The following is a 22136-nucleotide window of genomic DNA, read 5'->3' as shown; positions in this document are numbered from 1 at the left end:
TAACTCCATTTATGTCCAGCTCGGATCTTTTACATCCATTCAAAAGTGAGATAATTTGTTGGATAACACAAAATGACAACTATTATAATCATTCATTAATGCTCATGACAATGTCATTTCACAATTATGATGGTCTAATGACAGTCTTATGGCACTACTATCAAATAAAGTGTTACCAAATACCATAACTAGCAATTAATGAAACAACTGGAGCAGTAACTGAAGAAATAATTAGCATGGAACATGAATATTGATTGTTATTTATATCTGTAGCGCTGCAATGAATGCTAGGAGGGATGTTGGACAACAACAGTGTTGGCAACAAGTGGATGCAAAGGTTGACTGTCTCCCCCAAGGGAGCAGTGATGGCCAAATGAAGCTTCTTGAAGCAATGAAGCGTTTTCAGCCAATTGGTTCAAAGCTTCATGGTGGTTCATTTGGTCAAATGACAGTCGTATGATGCCGCTGTCAAATAGTTTTTTTTTACCGGTTAATATCATTTGGTGTAAATTTCCCATAATAAAGTGGACATCTGCGGCTTATAGTCCAGTGCGGCTTATCGATGAAGAAATGCCATTTTCTTGTCAAATTTGGTTGGTGGCGGCTTTTAGTCAGGTGTGCCATATAGTCCGAAAATTTCGGTACATGTTTTTACAATACATTCTATTTTGAGATTTAGGGGTACTTAAAGGGTTAATGGCGACTTATGCGGAAATTCAGGTTGCGTCGCCAGCGTAAGAACTGAGCCCGTTGGTAACCCGGGGTCTACCTGTGTGTATATGTATCGAAGAAGAATATATGTTTTATGCTATTTTTTGTCTCTCTCTCTTCCCCCCCCAACCCCCCCCCCCCCCCCATCTCATTGTGTTAAAATGGCTCATAGACTTCATAATGATATTGACGGGACACTGTGCGCGGGGCCGATTAAGAGGGAGCCTGCATTGTTGGCGTGGCTGTCAAAGCTGACGAGTGGACTCACAGACAAAGAGCTATTTTTGATGAAAATGCTTGTGAAGAAATGCTTAAATCCCTGAATTTTTTATAGATATGGACGTAAAACTGTCTCCATTCTTAATTAAGAGCAAAACAAAAAGAAAAAAATCGTGCTGTTAGCATTTATTTTATGTAAATATCTCAAAGTACGATGCTCGTCTGTTAGTCAATGTGGCGACCGCCGTATGTAAACATAGCTTTTCTGATAGTAAAAATTCTTGTGAATAAATACTTAATTTAAATCCCTGAATTCTTTATAGATATGAATGTAAAGGTCTCGATTCTTTGTTAAAAGAGCAAAAAAACGGGCAGTTAGCATGTATTTTAAGTAAATATGTCGAAGTATGACACCAATGCCATAGCAGTTAATTTTCAGGACGTTTCAAAATGCATGCATGGTACAAAAAGTATAATAATTACCTTGAATCCTTGAACAAATCCCTCCCGAGACAATCCTTCCTGTTTGTATACGGCACTCATAGTTCATAGCATTCGTGTTTTTCAACCGAAATCCGGCGTTGGATCCCTGCATGTGTTGTGACCGATTGCGAATAACTGAAGCGGACTGTAGGAAAGCCCCGTACTTGAAGGCGTTGCGCAGTTGCTGATGGAAATGACCCGTCAATACAATTATGAAGTCTATGATAGATTTTCTACTTCTTTTACTTTTTTGTCCTAGTAATTGTTTTTCCTATTAAAAAGCAAATAATCGCATACTAAAATCCATTCAATTTTTTTACAAAAAGTAAATATTTGGGACTAATCTTGCTTGACAATTAAAATGTAATTAAGCAAAAATAATTAATTACAAAGCCTCTAATTAACTCATTGGTTGTCATTGACTGCACTAGATATCATGGTACTAAAATATGAGCATTCACAGCCGGTCTTCCCACTTAAAATCAGTTGGTGTCAATAGCAGTCAATAAATCAATGAAATTATTTTTATAATCGAGTCCCACAACAATTACCTCGTTATATTTTTCAGCTATTAAATTCAAGTAGTTTCTCTAGTTAGCCACTAGCTAGCGTTAACATGGGAGGAAAGATATCCGACCAAGTCCATCAGTCATGTTACATTTCTTTTCTAGCTTTTACATCTCACTATGTCACCATTGTGATTGAATAAGAGTGATTTTGCACACCCCGTTTCTTGTTTCTTTAAAGCAATTGTGTTTTCGCTGCTTAGATGTTCGCATATTAGTATTTGAAGCCTCAAGGCAATTACACAGAAGGGGAAAAAAGCTATTAAGCGTGGATTAATTACAGCATAGGTTTGATCTTTTATTCATGTCCGGAACCCATCCAAGCGAATGCACCATCAACTGTGTATGAAGATGCATTATTCGCAGGCTATGGTGGCGGCTGTGGCTCTTACTCATTCCCACCGGTAAAGGGAATGAAGGAACATGAATTCCATTAAAGTCAGGAGAAGCAGCCCTGCTGCAAATTGTCAACAGGCTCACAGTAATAAACGATGACACAAATGATACAGTTCAGGTTCCCTCGAAATAGGTCAACTTCTGTCATTACCGTTGGCCGGAGTTATTCGTTTGAGAGGTGCGAGTGGGTGAATCACACAGCGGGGAGCTGAAGAGTTTTGAGGAACTGCTCGTTGTGCAAAAATACAAGTGAGGCTGGTTAGTTTTGAGAACCTAACACAGGAGTCAGGCAGTCTTGGTTAAAGATGCCAAATTTGGCATACAACGGCTGTCTGGAAGTGTTCGGCCTTCCGGGTAGTCCCAAACTTGCTTTATGACTGTGATACTTGGGTTGCATGTATGGAGGACCAAATGAGTCGACATGAAATATATAAACATATTTTTAAAAAATACTTCAATGTGTATTTTAGTTGCTATTGCCATGTCTGGGAGATGATTGGACGAAACTTTACCCATCGAAATCAAATCATGAGATTTAGCACGCCGTCTTTGCTATTTTTGACTCTTTAAAAATGGCTGAGACAAAACGTAACTTCAAAACGGCAAACAGTAAGTGCTCATATCTTATCAAAAAACACATTAACATTAAAAAATATCCAATAAAAGGATGAAATATCCCCGACTAAAAAATTAAACTTTGATCTGGTGTTTGAGTAGAGTAAAAATCAGAGATTTTTTTTTTTTTTTGCCCACCAGTAAAAAATGTGGGTCTACTCTGAAAGTGTTAGTGAAATAATTATTAAACATTAAATGGAATAGTATTTTAAGACATACAAAACACAATTAATGACCGTTTTATTGGGAGATGATTGGATGAAACTTTACCCATCGAAATCAAATCATGAGATTTAGCACGCCGTCTTTGCTATTTTTGACTCTTTAAAAATGGCTGAGACAAAACGTAACTTCAAAAAGGCAAACGTAAGTGCTCATATCTTATCAAAAAACACATTAACATTAAAAAATATCCAATAAAAGGATGAAATATCCCCGACTAAAAAATTAAACTTTGATCTGGTGTTTGAGTAGAGTAAAAATCGGCGATTTTTTTTTTTTTTGCCCACCAGTAAAAAATGTGGGTCTACTCTGAAAGTGTTAGTGAAATAATTATTAAACATTAAATGAAATAGTATTTTAATACATACAAAACACAATTAATGACAGTTTTATTGGGAGATGATTGGATGAAACTTTACCCATCGAAATCATATCATGAGATTTAGCACGCCGTCTTTGCTATTTTTGACTCTTTAAAAATGGCTGAGACAAAACGTAACTTCAAAAAGGCAAACGTAAGTGCTCATATCTTATCAAAAACACATTAACGTTAAAAAATATCCAATAAAAGGACGAAATATCCCCGACTAAAAAATTAAACTTTGATCTGGTGTTTGAGTAGAGTAAAAATCATCGATTTTTTTTTCTTTTTTTTTTCTGCCCAACAGTAAAAAATGTGGGTCTACTCTGAAAGTGTTAGTGAAATAATTATTAAACATTAAATGGAATAGTATTTTAAGACATACAAAACACAATTAATGACAGTTTTATTCATTTAAATCCAAATTTAATTAGTTAAAACAGTGTATTTATTGGTTTAGAGATGCGAACGCGTCATGTCCTTTAGTAGCATGCTCATGTTAATTATATCACTATTTAATTATTTCATGGACATGTGTTGCAGCACTTCATGAATTTTCCCTGTCAGACGCCCCCATCAATGTCAGTAGGCGGGGTGTGTTCTTGGTCAGCAGGTCCCACTTTCACGTAATCAGCAAGGTCCAAAATATTTTGAACAAACTCCAGAGAAAGTTGACACCACCATCTTTGTTTGTCAAGTACGATCAGTTCTGTCCACTGGGGGCAGTATAAGCCATATCTATGCGCACATTAGTTGCAATTTCGTTACGTTGGTCAATACAAATCCATGAAAGTCACAAATTAGCATGGATCACTGCCTGACATAACACACTAAACCAGTGCTTCTCAATTATTTTCTGTTACACCGCCCAGGAAGACGTAAACGTTTCGCGCCACCAAATATCTGCTGCCACTGTAAATAGTATCATTTGTCTATAAAATTATTATTATTAAAAGTGCATAACATTGTCCTTTTTAATATTAAAGAAAAAAATATATAGATTAACTTACAATAAAGTATAACTTTATTATAATTGTTTTGTTTGTAACATAAACGACTCAAAGCACATCAATTTGCCTGAATTTAAAAAAAAAAAAAAAAAAAAGTCACATCCAAACTGTAAAAATACATACAAGGTACATTTTTGGACCATTTTATCTTGCAAAATAAACTTTAATAAAATTAATAACTAATAATAAATTTAAATTAATTAGCAACATTAACTCATGAGGACAAAATGCCAAACAATTTGATTGATAAAAGAAATATTAATAGAACAAAAATGACAGTGTCATTGGACAGAGGGCAGACAATTTTTATTTTTGCTGCAGGCAGTATCAGCTCCTTTGCTATGGTGTGGGTGTTACTTTGCATTGAGCAACTTGGTATGCCACTTTATATGATCCTAACAGCACTTGCTGGTTAAATGATGTAACTCTGACAAAGCGGGACAGTTGTTGGCAATATTTTGCTGGAAAAAAAAAAATCAAGCGGCTCATCAATGTGATTGTGTCTAATGTCTTTAAGTGACATCTTAATTGGTTTGCCTTCCTGCTGTTCGGAGCAAACATTTTTAGACACAATAAACAGACTAGTCTTTCCTCGTCTCCCACTGTATCAAAAGTTAATGCCAAAAGCCAAACGGCACATACGCTTCGTCATATTTTGTCATCTTAGCTCTATATGTATCCAATGCTCTTTGCTGTGTGCTCTTGTTTGGTTAAAAATACTGTGCACACTCTGAAAATGAGAGCGCCATTGCCACCCACTGAGTGGATGTGCAATTACAATTTATTCTCGTACGGCAAAAAAATTCCCGAGGTCACATGTGCCACCTCCGGCATCGCTCTGCGCCCCACTATTTGACAAGTACAGGATTAGACTTAGATCAGCATTAGTCCCGCCCATTGACTTTGATGTGTGAGTTTGACAGATAAGTCAATAAAGTGATGCAACATGTGTCAATGAGATAATTCGTTAAATAGGGAAATACCCTATTGGCCCGAATATAAGACTGTGTTTTTTGCATTGAAATAAGACTGAAATAGAGTGGGCCGTCTTATATTCGCGGTCTAGACATTATACCCATTCACGACGCTAGATGGCGCCAGATATCATTGAAGCGATGTTCTGTCATGACAGATCTCAGCTACTCTCCCCATTCACGATGCTAGATGGTGCCAGATATCTTTGAAGCGATGATCTGTCATGACAGATCTCAGCTACTCTCAAGTTTAACCAGTTTGCATTATTTTATTGCAGTGTTTTTCCTTATTCAGATTGGTTTCAAGACTACAGTTACTTTTAGACTTCACTTTGATGGTTAATGCAGTTATTGCAATTTTGTTGTTTTATCACAATAGATTGGTTTATTTACATTTCAAAAACCAGAAGCCATTCATTTACGAATGTGATTGCACTTTAGTTTCCATATTTAAATGTTCAGATATTAAGATTTGAATGAGGCAAAATAACATGCTTTTTCTGTCAAATATATTGTCATCATCATTTGTTTCGGATGTACTGTAATTATTTTCTGTATAAAAATTAATTTGGTGTTCAAAAAGTCTTGATTCAAACTTGAGTCTTGATAAAAGAGGGGGTCGTCTTATAATCAGGGCCGTCTTATATTCGGGCCAATACGGTAATTGAATTTACATTAAATGAACTAGTATTATAATTAATGACACATTTAATTCCCATTTTAATTGATTATTGGCAGATTTGAGTATTTAAAGCTGTATTAATATATTTTATTCTGTCCCATTTGGTCTTCCATATACAATACATTGACTCGAATCTTAGATGCTGACTGCAGTCTAATTTTGTGAGTGAAGACGTCAGAGCTCTTGAAGTCAAGATGTCACAGAGCAAGTAATGAGTCCCTGAAAAATATTGTTTGGCCTTCTACATATTTATACCCAGTGCCAATGGTCGCTGTGTATATTTATGAATGTGAAATTTTGACCTGACATTCCCTATAAAATCTTTTAAACAATGTCGTACACCTGTTCATATGCAAAGGTAAAATTAAATGTTTTGTTTAACAACGGTTTAACAACATTCATATCATGAAACATGAAGGTTTAACAGCATGAGCGGAACTAAAAACGTGGGAGAGATTCCGGCGATGTTCTCGTTCTACCTGTAAACGCGTCGATTTTAAAAGTACCAACTTTAACCTCGCTGAATTCCCGCATGTCTGAACCTGTTAGGTGGACTTAAAAGACTGCTGAAAGCTGATGCGCATTCAAGAGTAAATGTGGTGTGCAGTCAGATGCAAACACTTGGAGAGTCTTATGAGGATGCATAAAGAGTACATGAGTGTCCTTGTGGTATATGTTGTGCTAAATACTGCATACTTACTAATAGTGGCTTAGAAGAGTCATCAAAATGTACTTGGTGTGTCTGGTGCTTTCATCCCACACGTAAGTGCGAGGCAGGACCGATCGCATTTTCTACCCGAAGGCGAAAGCCACCAATCACTCGTCTTGCTTCCCGTCAACTCTCCACATGACCTATTCATGAGTTTCTATGTCTGCGGGGTGTTACGATCGACTCTTAATGAACGGGCGACGGTGCGATCTGTCAGCCCGACGCCATGGCAACCGACCACGACGACTATCAGTCAGGCAAATAAGAAAAAAAAAAAAAAAAATGACAAAAGAATTGCGAGTGCTATTAGCAAAACATTATTCAACTGTACGATATCCTCCAGGGGATAGGTGACAGTATTGGATTTTGTTGAAAGCATGGTCCTCGATAGGTTGACTCCTATCACTGACCTTTTTTTGTGTTAACACATATGTAACATGACGAGATTTTACTGTTGTATATCACTAACCTAAACTAAGTAATAGCCATAGTTAGATGGGGCTTTGCAAGGCAAAGGCTCATATAGTAAAATCCTCTTTTTTAACCTGTCCTGTTCAGCTGCTTGACACGGAGAATGGAGATCTGAGTGTCCCAATTCGTCTGAATAGTTTTAATGTGTATCACATGGGAGTATGACATAGAGTGAGGAAAACAAGTATTTGATACAATACCGATTTTGCTGGTTTTCCCACTTGCAAGCCATGTAGAGGTCTGTAATTTGTATCATAAGTTCTCTTCAACTGTGAGGGACGGAATCTAATACAAAAATCCAGAAAATCACATTGTATAATTTTTAAATAATACATTTGTATTTAACTGCATGAAATAAGTATTTGATACATTACCAACTAGTAAATATTTCGGCTCTTAGTTCTTTTTTAAGAACCCCTCCTGTTCTCCACTCATTACCGGAAGTAACTGCACCTGTTTCAACTTGTTACCTGTATAAAAGACACCTGTTCACATGCTCAAACAAACTAACTCCATCCTCTCCACAATGGCCAAGACCAAAGAGCTGTGTAAGGACATCAGGGATAAAATAATAGACCTGCACAAGGCTGGGATGGGCTACAGGAAAATAAGCAAGCAGCTGGGTGAGAAGGTAACAACTGTTGGAGCGATTATTAGAAAATGGAAGAAGTTCAAGTTGACGGTCAGTCTGTCTCGTTCTGGGGCTCCATGCAAGATCTCACCTCGTGGGGCATCACTGATCATGAGGAAGGTGAGGGATCAGCCCAGAACTACACGGCAGGACCTGGTCAATGACCTGAAGAGAGCTGGAACCACAGTCTCGAAGAAAACCATCGGAAACACATTACGCCGTCATGGATTAAAATCCTACAGCGCACGCAAGGTCCCGTTGCTGAAGCCAGTGCATGTCCAGACACGTCTGAAGTTTGCCACTGACCATCTGGATGATCCAGAGGGGCAATGGGAGAAGGTCATGTGGTCGAATGAGACCAAAATTGAACTTTTTGGTCTAAACTCGGCTCGTCGTGTTTGGAGGGAAAAAGAAGGATGAGTACAACCCCAAGAACACCATCCCAACCGTGAAACATGGAGGAGGAAACATTTTTTTGTAGCTGCTTCTCTGCCAAGGGTACAGGACGACTGCACCGTATTGAGGGGAGGATGGATGGGGCTATGTATCGCCAGATCTTGGCTGACAACCTCCTTCCTTCAGTGAGAGCCCTGAAGATGGGTCGTGGCTGGGTCTTCCAGCATGACAATGACCCAAAGCACACAGCCCAGGCAACTAAAGAGTGGCTCCGTAAGAATCATCTTAAGGTCCTGGAGTTGCCTAGCCAGTCACCAGATCTGAACCCGATAGAAAATCTATGGAGGGAGCTAAAAGTCCGTGTTGCCCGGCAGCAGCCCCGAAACCTGAAGGCTCTGGAGAAGATCTGCATGGAGGAGTGGGCCAAAATCCCTGCTGCAGTGTGTGCAAACCTTGTCAAGGACTACAGGAAACGTTTGGTATCTGTAATAGCAAACAAAGGTTTCTGTATCAATATTAAGTTCGATTTTTGTGATCAATTTTTTTGTATCAAATACTTATTTCATGCAATTAAATGCAAATGTATTATTTAAAAATCATACAACGTGGTTTTCTGTTTTTTTGTATTAGATTCCGTCCCTCACAGTTGAAGAGAACTTAAGATACAAATTATAGACCTCTACATGCTTTGCAAGTGGGAAAACCAGCAAAATCGGCAGTGTATCAAATACTTGTTTTCCCCACTGTACTTCCATTGTGATCATTCAACGTACCTCGTTTATTAGGAAAAAGCAGCGAACAGGAAGGGGTCATGGGTGAACCGAAGAAAAGAAGGAGAGAGACAGACAGAATAAGCACAAACAACAGCAAGAAATACATTGAACGCCTACACTAACTATGAATATGTCGGCGTTATCGTCAGCTAGTTGTATTTCCGGTTGACACCATGTGGGGGGCCTGATAACCAAGGAAAGGGGAGGGGTCTTGGAGCTAAGTGAATGGGAGGGGTGGAGTGTACATAAATCAGCCATGTGGTCTAGAACCCAGTATTTGTGTGAAAAACCTTGTATGTTGGCGTCCTATTCCATGCTGTCTCATCGCTAATCCTGACACCGAGGTTTTTTACTTGAGTGTGTCTAATTTCACCTCATCGTGCTTGAATCCCATCTAACATGGGATACTCCCGCAGAATTTTTCGAACGACCCTCCAAAATTCTCCGTTGGCCCGTAAACACAGCTTTTTTGGGGGGGAAAATGGGTCACACTTTATAATAACTATCCGTTTTACTAGTTAATAGATCATTAGTAAACTGTTGATAAATGATTTATTGTTGATTTGTGAAGTATTTGTTAACAGTTTGTTAAGCATTTACAGGGTGTTCCAATAGGGTTGACCCCATTCTAAATGCCCATGCTAGCTGATGGATCTTAATAAAACTATATACAATTTATGTTGAAGGTCATACGTTTTATTGGTTAAATATACAAAGAAAAGTGCAAATATTTGTTGGTTCTATGGCAGATTTTCATAAATGTGCAACATGAGCGCTGCCTGCAAAATGCCTTTTCTTTTGAAGTGAACGGCATTTCTTAACCTGAAAAGATAGAAATGCCAAACGTTACACACAAAAACTTGAAACGTTTCTACACAAACTGTGTTTCAGTTTAAGAACACCCTTTAAATGCTTAACAAACTGTTAACAAATACTTCACAAATCAACAATAAATCATTTATCAACAGTTTACTAATGATCTATTAACTAGTAAAACGATAGTTATTATAAAGTGTTACCAAAAAAATGTTTTCAAAACGCTACTTGTCCTACAGTTTTTTTACCAATTTACACATCAAAAATTCCAGGACGGTTAGGGGCATAAAAGTTGTATACAGAATTAGGCAAAAATTTACAGTTCCCCCAAAATGCGACAAAAACGCCATTCATTTCTAATGGGATGCCACTGACAGCCATGTATGTCCAAATGCGTAAACGTTCGCCGCTGACACGTCCGGTGTTAATGGTTTTTAAAAAAAAAAAATAATAATAATTTGTGTAAGGCTCTGAAATCTCAAACAAATTAACTGATCTGAAAAGAAAATGAGAACATAATGCCATCCATCAAGGCACATACACCCCCAAAAAAACGAGAACAATGTTACATTTGAAAGATTTCAAGTATTTTTCAAATAGGGAGTTACTTTTCAATCACCCTGTAAATGCCCTGTTATCAACATTCGTTATCATAGAATATAATGTTCAAACTTCAAATCTTTTTTTGGGTTACTCCAACTGTGGGTTTAAAAATAAAACGCTGAATGATGTGACTAAAGTTTAATTAGCAAGTATAATGTTTAGTTGGCAGCTGCCAGTAACTTTTAAGAACTGAAAATACCTTTAGCCAGAAATACATCAATGTGACTATATTAGATATGATTGACACACTGTTTTGAATATTTCAAAATGTCAGATGTCCTTTAAACTACATGGCGACCACAAGCAAAAAGTATGTTTTTTGTTATTGCTGTTATTCCATGCCCAATGGGGGGGGATTAACATCAGCGGATGTCATCCTTCATTGCATTAACTGCTTTTTGTCATTGATATTAATTTCTAATATTTACTTTAGTTACAATGTACCTGATTTACATGTTTTTGACTTCACGACAGTCTCGTCCGTCTCCAGTCGTTTTTTTGTATTTGTTGTTGTTGTCGTGTAAACAGTTCCTTATTGTACTTCACTGTATCTTATTTTTTATTAACTTAACTTTATTAATATGACTGTTCTGCCCTTTGGCGAAATATTTATTTGATTATAATGTTGACTTTTGTTTTGTGACGCATGCTTTTATTTTGGTGCCGTAAGCGTAGAGAAGGTAGTACTTCCGCACGCGAGTAAGAGCACATATACACATGAAAAAGAACATATTTGCGCACACGAAGAAGTCGCACAGCCGAGTGAGCGAGAGGGGGGAAGATTACAGTTTAGCTCACTGTCTAGATAGGATTTAGCTCCAATGTCTTGGCGAGGACCAGTGTTATTTTTGGCAGCCATTTTAATTTTCGTCTTAGTCTGTTAGGATTCTCGGAATGGAGGGGATCTTTATGCAGACACAGGCACGGTGTGGCAATAAACCAAAATGTTTTATTGTGTCCAACACAAAAGCAGTGGAACTCGATGATCGGGGTCGTCGAGTGGGCGTGAGGTGATGAAGCTCGGGAAGGAAGGCAGGCATGAAATCCGACAAGGGGCGCGCAAAAAACAGGACCTGGGACGAGAGCAAAAATGTCGTGAGCCGGTGATCAGAGCAATAAGAGAAGAATGCGAGATACAACTGACTTAGCAAACAGACACGTTGATCGGGCAACGAAGTGGCGGCGTCCACTGCTTTTAAAGAGGGCTGATTATCATCGCCATCACCTGTGGCCGCTCCACCCGTCTGACGTCCACACTGTAATCAGAATAAAAACACTCACACCTGCCAGAGGTGGGCCAGGGCTTAGGAAGGAGGAGCACAGGCCCTAACATAGTCTTTTGAACGAAAATACTTTTTATAGTCTAAGTCATATTTTAGTCATTTCAAAATGTGTTCGTCTTCGTCTAGTTTTAGTCAACGAAGCAGTTGTATATAATGTGCTATTTTCCTGCTGAGTGTGTATTATCACCATGAAAGTGGTGATGTCCTTGTAGACTGTACGTTTATGTGCTTGTCTGTCATGTTCACAATTGTTGGAAACATGTTTATTTATTTATTAATGGACTAAAACTTGAAGTTTCTAGACAAGGGGTGCCCAATCCCGGTCCTCGAGAGCCCCTATCCAGCTTGTTTTCGATGTTTCCCTCCTCTAACACAATGTTCAAAAATCCCATGCAGCCAAAACAATATTGCACCAAACATATTAACAAAAAAAAAAAAAAAAAAAAAAAATCAGCGCCGAAAAGACCAATGTGATATCCCTCTGCCCTGCTTGCCCAGGCAGCCTGTTCTCTGCAAAGCAGCTGAATTACTAATGTTGCTGTTCATACTATTGTTATTGACATGCAATGGTAAGTTTGAATAACTTTATCCTGAAAACCTAGCCAACACTATTGATTGCATGCGTCATTGATGATTATCCTGTGTGCATATGTTATCCTATTGGCTTGCTAGGAGGGGAGTATTGACTTGTGTTAGCTTAGCCACTCCGGAGCTCTGAAAATGATAAAAAACTAACAAACTGTATCGATTTTTTTAAAAACAACTCCACTGACTAATTAACCCCCCCCCCTCAAAGATTTAGTCAGATGTCAAAAATTCCGAACCTCCCCTTTAAGCGTGTGTGTGGTGCGAGGGGGGGGGGGGGGGCGCAGCACGTCGCATGAGTAACACGACCAAACACCACTAAATGCGTTCTAACTACACATAGAATAAGAAAATATAACATTGTGAATTTATGAGGGAAACTATGGAGAATTTTCATCTCGTTTACGTGTTGTCAGACAACAACTGGCATCCATCCCCTTATGTTTTAGTCTCCCAAGAAACGTTTTCAGCGCGTCAACGTGACGCCATCGTCATGAAAAAAACTGTTCGTTGATTAAATATTTTCGTCATCGTTGACGAAAACAACACTGGTGAGGACAATACAATGGCGTATACCGTATTGGCCCGAATATAAAACGGCCCTGATTATAAGACGACCCCATCTTTTTCAAGATTCAAGTTTGAAAAAAGACTTTTTGACCAAATTAGTTTTTATACAGAAAATAATTACAGTACATCTGAAACAAATGATTATAACAACATATTTGAGAGAAAAAGCATGTTATTTGCCTCATTCAAATCTTAATATCTGAACTAGGGCTGTCAAACGACTAAAATTTTTAATCGAGTTAATTACAGCTTAAAAATTAATCGTAATTAATCGCAATTAATCGCAATTCAAACCATCTATAAAATATGCCACATTTTTCTGTAAATTAATTTTGGAATGGAAAGATAAGACACAAGACGGATATATACATTCAACATATGGTACATAAGGACTGTATTTGTTTATTATATCAATAAATCAAGATGGCATTAACATTATTAACATTCTGTTAAAGCAATCCATGGATAGAGGTTGCTCATGGGTGCTGAAGCCTATAAAATCAGTCGCACCCAAGCGCCAGCAGAGGGCGGCAAAACTCCATAAAACACAACAAGTGAGCATTTCACTGTACTGTCATTTAAATCAGTCTGAGCGGGGCATCTGCGTTAATTGCGTCAAATATTTTAACGTGATTAATTTAAAAAAGTAATCAACGCCCGTTAACGCGATAATTTTGACAGCCCTAATCTGAACATTTAAAAATGTCAACTTAAGTGCAAAAAGGTAAATGAATGGCTTTTGGTTTTTGAAATGTAAATAAACCAATCTATTGTGATAAAACTGCATCAACCATCAAAGTGAAGTCTAACTGTAACTGTAGTCTTGAAACAAATCTGAATAAGGAAAAACACTGCAATAAAATAATGCAAACTGGTTAAACTTTAGACTAGCTGAGGTTTGTCATGACAGAACATCACTTCAATGATATCTGTCGCCATCTAGCATCGTAAAGGGGTATAATGTCTAGACCGCGAATATAAGACGACCCCCACTTTTTCAGTCTTATTTCAATGCAAAAAACACCGTCTTATATTTGGGCCTAAATGGTAATATAAGTTTAGGATAGTTATTTTGAGATTTAGGGGTTTTTTAGGGGTACATAAAGGGTTAATTCCGATCTACGTGGAAATTTGGGTTACGTCGCCAGTGTAGGAACAGAACTCGTTTGTAACCTGGGAACTACCTGTATTTCTTTAACATTTTAATTGCAACTGTTTTTTTTTTTCCCAACTCTTGTTTGTGAAGTCCTTTGGGATCTTTTGATGTAAACTTCAGTTGACTATTGCACTAAACTTTCAGTAGCAATGATTACAAGATAGTCATTAAACTAATCACTCTCAATGACAAAATGTAATTAGCGCACATTAGTTCTCAGTGGCTCCAATTAAATTGGATATATATTTCCTAAGCTATAGCAGCTCGTACTTGCTATCCTCACGTGGCCACGTTAAAACATGCAATAAGCCCAAATGCTTTGGGTTAGAAAGTACGTTTGGTTAACTGCCTAAGTTCCTTGGAGAACTGGGAGATATAATCATAACAGAGCTGTGGTATTAAAAAGTGACTTTCCTCCAAATAAAAAAAAATGTTTTTAGCCCTCTGGGTGTCTGCTTGCCATTACTTGCTTTAAATGTGTTCTATTAATAAGTGAAAATTTACCTAAATTGTTCTTAAAAAGCACCGAGCTAATATTAGACCACTGAACAGCTTCTTAGTAAATGTGGCTTGACAAATCTTGTATTAAAGGTGACATTTGCTCTAATTCAAGCTGCTTTTTGTTCATTTCTTTGTTTGAGATCAAACATTTCATCCTATAAATGCAACTTAGTTCAATACATCTGGCCCTCCATCTGCAGCGGGAACACCACCATGGGGATGTTTAACTTTGATGCATATTCACGCAGGTTTTAAGATACACACTAAACAGCCAATGAATTAGCTCAGGCGGATACAAATTTAACTATTTTGCAGATGAATGCGTGCGGCAAATTGGACATTTTCTTACGATGAAGTGAAGGCGCTTATCTAACGGCGCCATATTTCTTGTCGCACTTAAAGGCGCCTTTCGGTAATTCACGATAATAGCTCTCGGTGTCAGACGCATCATTGGCTTTACGCATCACAAACGTCGGAGAGGCGATGGACCAGAATGAATACTTGATTCTAATTGGCCGGCTTTTGGTGGAATAACGTCTGTTCAATGTAAGGGGGGCAATTTACAAAGACAATTTTAATTCTCACTGATCAAATACTTTTGTGCCAAATGAATTTTCTGTTGTGGTTGCATTTGTTATTGTTTTATGTTTGTATTTTATGGTGCTAAATCAAGGCTAAAAGTATTGTAATCTGAAAAAAAGAAACAAAGAAAAACGTGTGAAACTTTTTTTTTTTCTTGAATCTTTCAAAAGCTAAAAAAAAAAAAATTTTTTTTCAAATACAAAGCTTCAGGTTCAACTTTTTGGTTTCGGTTATCTAATTTTCACCTTCAGATTTTTTTTTTTTTTTTTTTAACTTTCAGATCTTTATTTTTCAGTTTCATTTTTTTTCCACATTCATGATTTTTTTTCCAGTTTCAAAACTTTTGGCCATGTTCTGGCGTGTTGGCTTGTGAGAGACAGCCTATCAAAGCATCCCTGAATTATTCTGCCTTCAAAAAACATGGGTACTTTAATGGATTATGACGCCACACTCTCTCCACTTTATTTTCTTGATACCTGTAGCATAGACTTCACTATCAGGTGACGGGACACGGGGCTCGGGGCCGAACTGTAGGAGGCCTGTTTTCAAAAACTTAAAATAGAAATGTTTTCAAAACCAAAGCCGCTGGCGGCTGAGTCTCCATGAGCAGTGACGTATAAAAATTCAAAGTCGTTCCCTAATAAAATCCCGATTATTTTTTTATACAAGTATAACAAATCGTAAAATTGCTCTAAAAATGTTACGCTAGATGCACAAAATCACCAAATGCGGAGATAGTCACCTATTTTTACAGGATCAATAGCAATATATAATATTCGTTTTTGCTCAGAATAGCAACTTTTTTTTTTAATCTAGTGCAAGTTTTCAACAGCTAATAAATCACTCAATTTTCACATCAGAAACTTAATACTTGAAGAAAGCATGCAGAATCATCTTTATTTTACTCAGCAAAAGCAAAATTTGCATTTTTCTATATCCAATCACAATCTATTTAGGTCCAATTCAGCTATTGTGTAGATATACAAAATCCAACATGTCGGCCGTCACAAAACAAAGAGCTTTTTAAGTTGAAAATTCTTACAAATAAATGCTTAAATCGTGAATTTCTATAGATATGAATGTGAAACAATCTAAATTCTTGGTTAAAACCAAAAAATGGGCAGTTAGAATTCATTTTACGAAAATATTCCAAGCCAAAGTTACGGTATTGTTTAATCCAACATACCTTGCAGCACGGAACAGAGCTTTTTAAGTTGAAAATTAGTGTACATAAATGCTTAAATCAAATCGCAGAATTTCTGTAGATATGAATGTAAAACAGTCTAGACCAGACTGGTCCAAAGTCCGGCCCGGGGGCCAAATGGGGCCCGTGGTCAAATTTCATCCGGCCCCCAGCCTCTGTCATAAAATCAATAACATCTGGCCCGCACACAGACTTAATTGGTCAGCAGTACTGCTAACAGCATATGAAGTAGCTTACACACTAAATTCTGCTCCTTATTTACCCACTAAAAGGCAGCAGCACTCTCAGCAACATTACCCCGTATGACCCTTCATTCCAATTTTCTAAAATGGCGACAATCAACAACAAAAAAGTTGACTGCGACGGCCGACGCTTCAAGAATAGGTGGAAATTGGACTATTTTTTTTCACTAAAATACGCAACAACTGTGTCTGCCTCATTTGCAAAGAGACAGTCGCCGTTTTGGAAGAGTTCAATGTGAGGCGATATTAACAAGACACGCTGACATGTACGACAAGATTACAGGGAAGATACGCAGCGAGAAATTGAAGCAACTTGAAGCTAGTTTAATTTCGCAGCAGCAGTAAATCGCAAGAGCCCGAGAGTCAAAAGAGAACGCCGCAAAGGCTAATTGCGAGATTGTTGAAATTATTAATTTAAAAAAATAATAAAGCAAATGTAACACATAGAATGGCTTGCTAAAATTTGCTTAAATATATTGTTCTAGGTAAAGGACGTCAGCCAAGGTCGGCCCTCCACAATTTTACCACACCAAATCTGGCCCCTTTTGCAAAAGTTTGGACACCCCTGGTCTAGACTCTTGGTTAAGAGCAAAAAATCGAGTAGTTATTCATTTTACGTAGTTATTTCAAGCTAAAGTTAGGTTAATTTTTCCCATTCATTTCATTGTATTCACAACGTTTCAAAGTGCATGCATGGTGTGAAAAACATAATAATAACCTTGACTTAATTACCTTTACTCTTGAGACACTCCTGCGTGCTTGTATGCAGTAAAACCTTTGTCCTATTTCCATCTAAATCCGGCGTTAGAAAGCAGCTTGTGTTTGAGTTTATCACAGTGAATAGTGACAGCCACCTCAACCCTCAAGTGTGGCGTCATAACTTCATCACAGGCTGTCTCTCACAAGCCAGCACGCCTCTTGTCGAGGCCACGCCCTCTCCGCCAGACCCGGCCAAAAGTTTTGAAACTGAAAAAAAATAAATGAATAAATAAATCTACAAGCGAGAAAAAGACCTGAAAGTGAAAAATATATTTGAATGTGAAAAAATATAAGATTTGAAAGTGGGAAACAAATGTGAAGGTGAAAATTAGATGACAAAAAACCAAAAAGTTACTATTTGAACCTAAAAATATCAACTTTGTAACTGATTTTTTTTTTTCGCTTTTTGCTCTTCAAGAAAAAAACTTCAGTTTCACATTATTTTTCCCCAATTGTTTCTCTTTTTCCTCAGATTACAATACTTTCAGCCTTGATTAAGCACCATATATTTTAACTCTTATTTTGCATTTACACTAGACTCGTGAGCCACTCCAGCAAAACCAGACACTTAGTGCAACTATTGGCAGCTATTCTTTAAATGAGCTGTTCAAAACTGCAAATATTAATGACTGGAATTGGCAAGTAGTTCATATTTTCGCTTCCAAATTTGAGGAAATTCTTGAGCAGAAAATCTAAGAAAATAGCCAGACAAGATTTCAAAAACAATACGATGCAAGTGAATCTTTCTGAGGTGAGAGTTTGTTCATAAATAATTCTAGAATTGTAAAAAAAGATACCTCACGTTTTTACTCTGTATTAGATGTTTGCTTTTGGTGCAATGGCTCATGAACTGTATACCGTAATTTTGGGACTAAAAGCTGCTACTTTTTTTCCTTATTTTGAATCCTGCGGCTTATAGTCCAGTGCGGCTTATTTGTTGATTTGTTTGGGTTAATAGGTAACACTTTTTTTTGACAGCGACGTCATAAGACTGTCACAAGACCGTCATAATTATGTCATTTATCATGGGCATTACTGAATGCTTATGACAGATGTCATTAAGTGTCATCCGGCAAATTATGTCACTAACTCCATTTATCTCCAGCTCTGATCTTTTTACATCCATTCAAAGGTGAGATAATTTGTCGGATGACAATAAAAGACATATGTTATCAGCATTCACACTAGAAGTCCCTGAGAATTCTGGTACTCCTATTAGTCAAAACAATGGCCAATATGGCCTCTCCCCCGGAAAACCCAGAGGTGGCAAAAATGACCCAAGTGCTTTTGAATTTGCAAGTCGTTGTCGGACAGACAACAGCCGTTCATATGGAAATGCAACCACTAGACATACATTAACTTCAGACACAATGACCACAATCCATTCTCCGTGCCCCTGATTCAGTCCTTCTAAACTATAGACACAATTCCTGCTTTTCACTCAAATTGCAGTTCTAAAACGCTTTTTTTTTTCTTCTTCAAAACAATGTACACATTTGGGCCATTCTTTCTGTCGTTATGTGTGGAGTATAGGAGAAGTGAATTAAAAAAATGTGTAAAAAGTGTCAAACTTCATAAATAAATGTAATTAAATAAATGTAGCTTGACTTGAACTGACACAAACTATCACGAGTCATGGAGGAGAGGCCAAATCGGCCATTGCTAGGGAATATTAGGAGTGTTTGTCTTGGGAAAGGCCAAGTCGGCCTGCTGGGTTTTATAGTGTTAATGCTCATGACAGTGTCATCTTATAATTATAATTGTTTTATGATAGTCTTATGGTGTCAATGTCAAATAAAGAGTTAACAAATACCCTAACTAGCAATTAATGAAACAAATGGAACAGTAACTGAATAAATATTTAACACAGAACACGAATTTTGATATTTACATCTGTTGTGCTTCAAAGCTACATTTCATTTGATTGTTGGGTTTTCAAATGAGAAACTAGGCTGCCAAGAGTCAGGCAGGGTTATGCGGAGATTGTTGTTGTCGTTGTGACTCACATCTTCAAATCTCTGCAAGTCGAACTTACCCAACGCAAGCGCCAATTTTCTCGACCTGCTTTTGTTCGTTTTGAGAATGTGGCGGCAGGGCACCCTGACATGAAATTGATGTTATTTATTTTGGCCTCTCATTGTCTGCTGAGCTTGCCACTCTACCCTCTCACAGCACTGCGAGGGGAGAAGAAGCTGCCGCTTTTTTCCCCCCCTTTCCCATTCCTTGCTTGTCTCCTGCTTTAATATTATGATTCTTATTCGCACCTCTTTATCCAATCTGCTCTGATTTCTTTCTTCTCTGTGTGTTTTGTTCTCCTCTGCAGTGAAGCGCTCAGTAGATTTTAAGTCGCGGGGCGTTAAATTGTTCCCTGGCAAAGACTCCGGCGGCAAGTTTTCAATCTGTGAGTTCCCATCTTAATGTCACTGTGGCTAATGAACTAACGTGTGCTGATGGCCTTGCTTTTTCTTTTTCTCTTTCTTCTTTTTGCCAAGTTTCTGCCTCTTTAAAAACAGCTTTTCAACACTTTTTGTGCCTCAGATCACTTAAATTTATAGTGGTTTATATGAACCCTATTTTGCCGAAGCACATATTTGTTGAAAATCGTTTTGAGAGTGTATTATTTTGCTTGAAATGTTTTGCTTCTTTGCAGATATTTTGGATCAAAGTCTCAATTTATGCATGTCTTCTAATCATGAACTCGATCATGTTTTCGTTGGTTCTCTATTGACTCTTTTTTTAAGTACTGCTTTGCACTCCCTGTTGCCTGCTCACTTCCCCTCGCATGATGCATTTTTGTTTAAGTACAACCAATTCTGTCCACTGGGGGCAGTTTAAGCCAAATCTATGTGCACATTAGTTGCAATTTCGTTAAATTGGTCCATTTAAATCTGTGAAAGTCACAAATTAGCATAGATCACTGTCTGACATAACACATGAAACAAGTACATATTACAATGCCACAAGGTGGCGGCAAAACACTCCATGGAGCCCCCGTATCTCACTTCAACTTTGGCACTAAAAGGCTATGAGATTGTGCCAAATAAATCCAGCGGTGTTTTGAGATACAGTGCTGGCCAAAAGAATTGGCACCCCTGCAATTCTGTCAGATAATGCTCAATTTCTCGCAGAAAATGATTGCAATTACAAATGTTTTGGTAGTAATATCTTCATTTATTTTGCTTGCAATGAAAAACCACAAAAGAGAATGGAGCAAAAAAAGATTTTTGAATTTTACACGAAATTCCAAAAATGGGCCGCACAAAAGTATTGGCACCCTTTGAAATATCATGTGATGTTTCTCTAATTTGTGGAATTAACAGCACATTTTACTTACCTGTGGCACATAACAAGTGGTGACAATAACTAAATCACACGTGCAGCCAGTTAAAATGGATTAAAGTTGACTGAACCTCTATCCTGTGTCCTTGTGTGTACCACATTGAGCATTGAGAAAAGAAAGAAGACCAAAGAACCGTCTGAGGACTTGAGAAGCAAAATTGTGAGGACGCATGGGTAATCGCAAGGCTACAAGTCTATCTCCAAAGACCTGGATGTTCCTGTGTCTACCGCACGCAGTGTCATCAATAAGTGTAAAGCCCATGGCACTGTGGCTAACCTCCCTAGATGTGGACAGAAAAGAAAAATTGACAAGAGATTTCAAGAAAAGATTGTGCGAATGGTGGATGAAGAACCTCGATTAACATCCAAACAAGTTCAAGCTGTCTTGCAGTCCGAGGGTACAACAGTGTCAACCTGTACTATCCATCGGTGTCTGATAAAAAAGGGACTCTATGGTAGGATACCCAGGAAGACCCCACTTCTGATCCAGAAACATAAAAAGCCAGGCTGTAGTTTGCCAAAACTTACCTGAGAAAGCCAAAAACGTTTTGGAAGAATGTTCTCTGGTCACATGAGACAAAAGTAGAGGTTTTTGGGAAAAGGCATCAACATAGAGTTTACAGGGGAAAAAACATGGCCTTTAAAGAAAAGAACACTGTCCCCACAGTCAAACATGGCTGAGGTTCCCTGATGTTTTGGGGTTGCTTTGCTGCCTCTGGCACTGGACTGCTTGACTGTGTGCATGGCATTATGAAGTCTGAAGACTACCAACAAATTTTGCAGCATAATGTAGGGCCCAGTGTGAGAAAGCTGGGTCTCCCTCAGATATCATGGGTCTTCCAGCAGGACAATGACTCAAAACACACTTCAAAAAGCACTAGAAAATGGTTTGAGAGAAAGCACTGGAGACTTCTAAAGTGGCCAGCAATGAGTCCAGACCTGAATCCTATAGAACACCTGTGGAGCGATCTGAAAATGGCAGTTTGGCAAAGGCACCCTTCAAATCTCAGAGACCTGGAGCAGTTGGCTAAAGAAGAATGGTCTAAAATTCCAGCAGAGCATTTTAAGAAACTCATTGATGGATACCGGTAGCGGTTGTTCGCAGTTATTTTGTCTAAAGGTTGTGTTACCAGGTGTTAGGCTGAGGGTGCCAATATTTTTGTCCAGCCCATTTTTGGAGTTTTGCGTAAAATGATAATGATTTAAATATTTTTTTTTCATTCTATTTTGTGTTTTTTCATTGCAATCAAAATAAACTAAGATATTACTACCAACGC

General features: G+C 37.9%; 1 protein-coding gene across 4 annotated transcripts in view; it reads left to right on the top strand.

Annotated features, from left to right (window-relative positions):
• Window positions 1-22136, top strand: part of csmd3b (CUB and Sushi multiple domains 3b) — a 684074-nt gene that overhangs the window by 376919 nt on the left and 285019 nt on the right. For 2 of the 4 annotated variants that reach the window (XM_057827418.1, XM_057827417.1), the window contains exon 7: window positions 19844-19921. The exons of the other annotated variants lie outside the window; for them this stretch is intronic. In XM_057827418.1, the coding sequence (XP_057683401.1) occupies window positions 19844-19921 (78 nt within the window). The remainder of the gene's footprint in view (window positions 1-19843; window positions 19922-22136) is intronic. 4 annotated transcript variants of the gene reach the window in all.

This window comes from Corythoichthys intestinalis, chromosome 22 (assembly GCF_030265065.1).
Source record: "Corythoichthys intestinalis isolate RoL2023-P3 chromosome 22, ASM3026506v1, whole genome shotgun sequence".
Taxonomy (NCBI): Eukaryota; Metazoa; Chordata; class Actinopteri; order Syngnathiformes; family Syngnathidae; genus Corythoichthys; species Corythoichthys intestinalis.
This window is presented reverse-complemented; position numbering and strand designations above follow the sequence as displayed.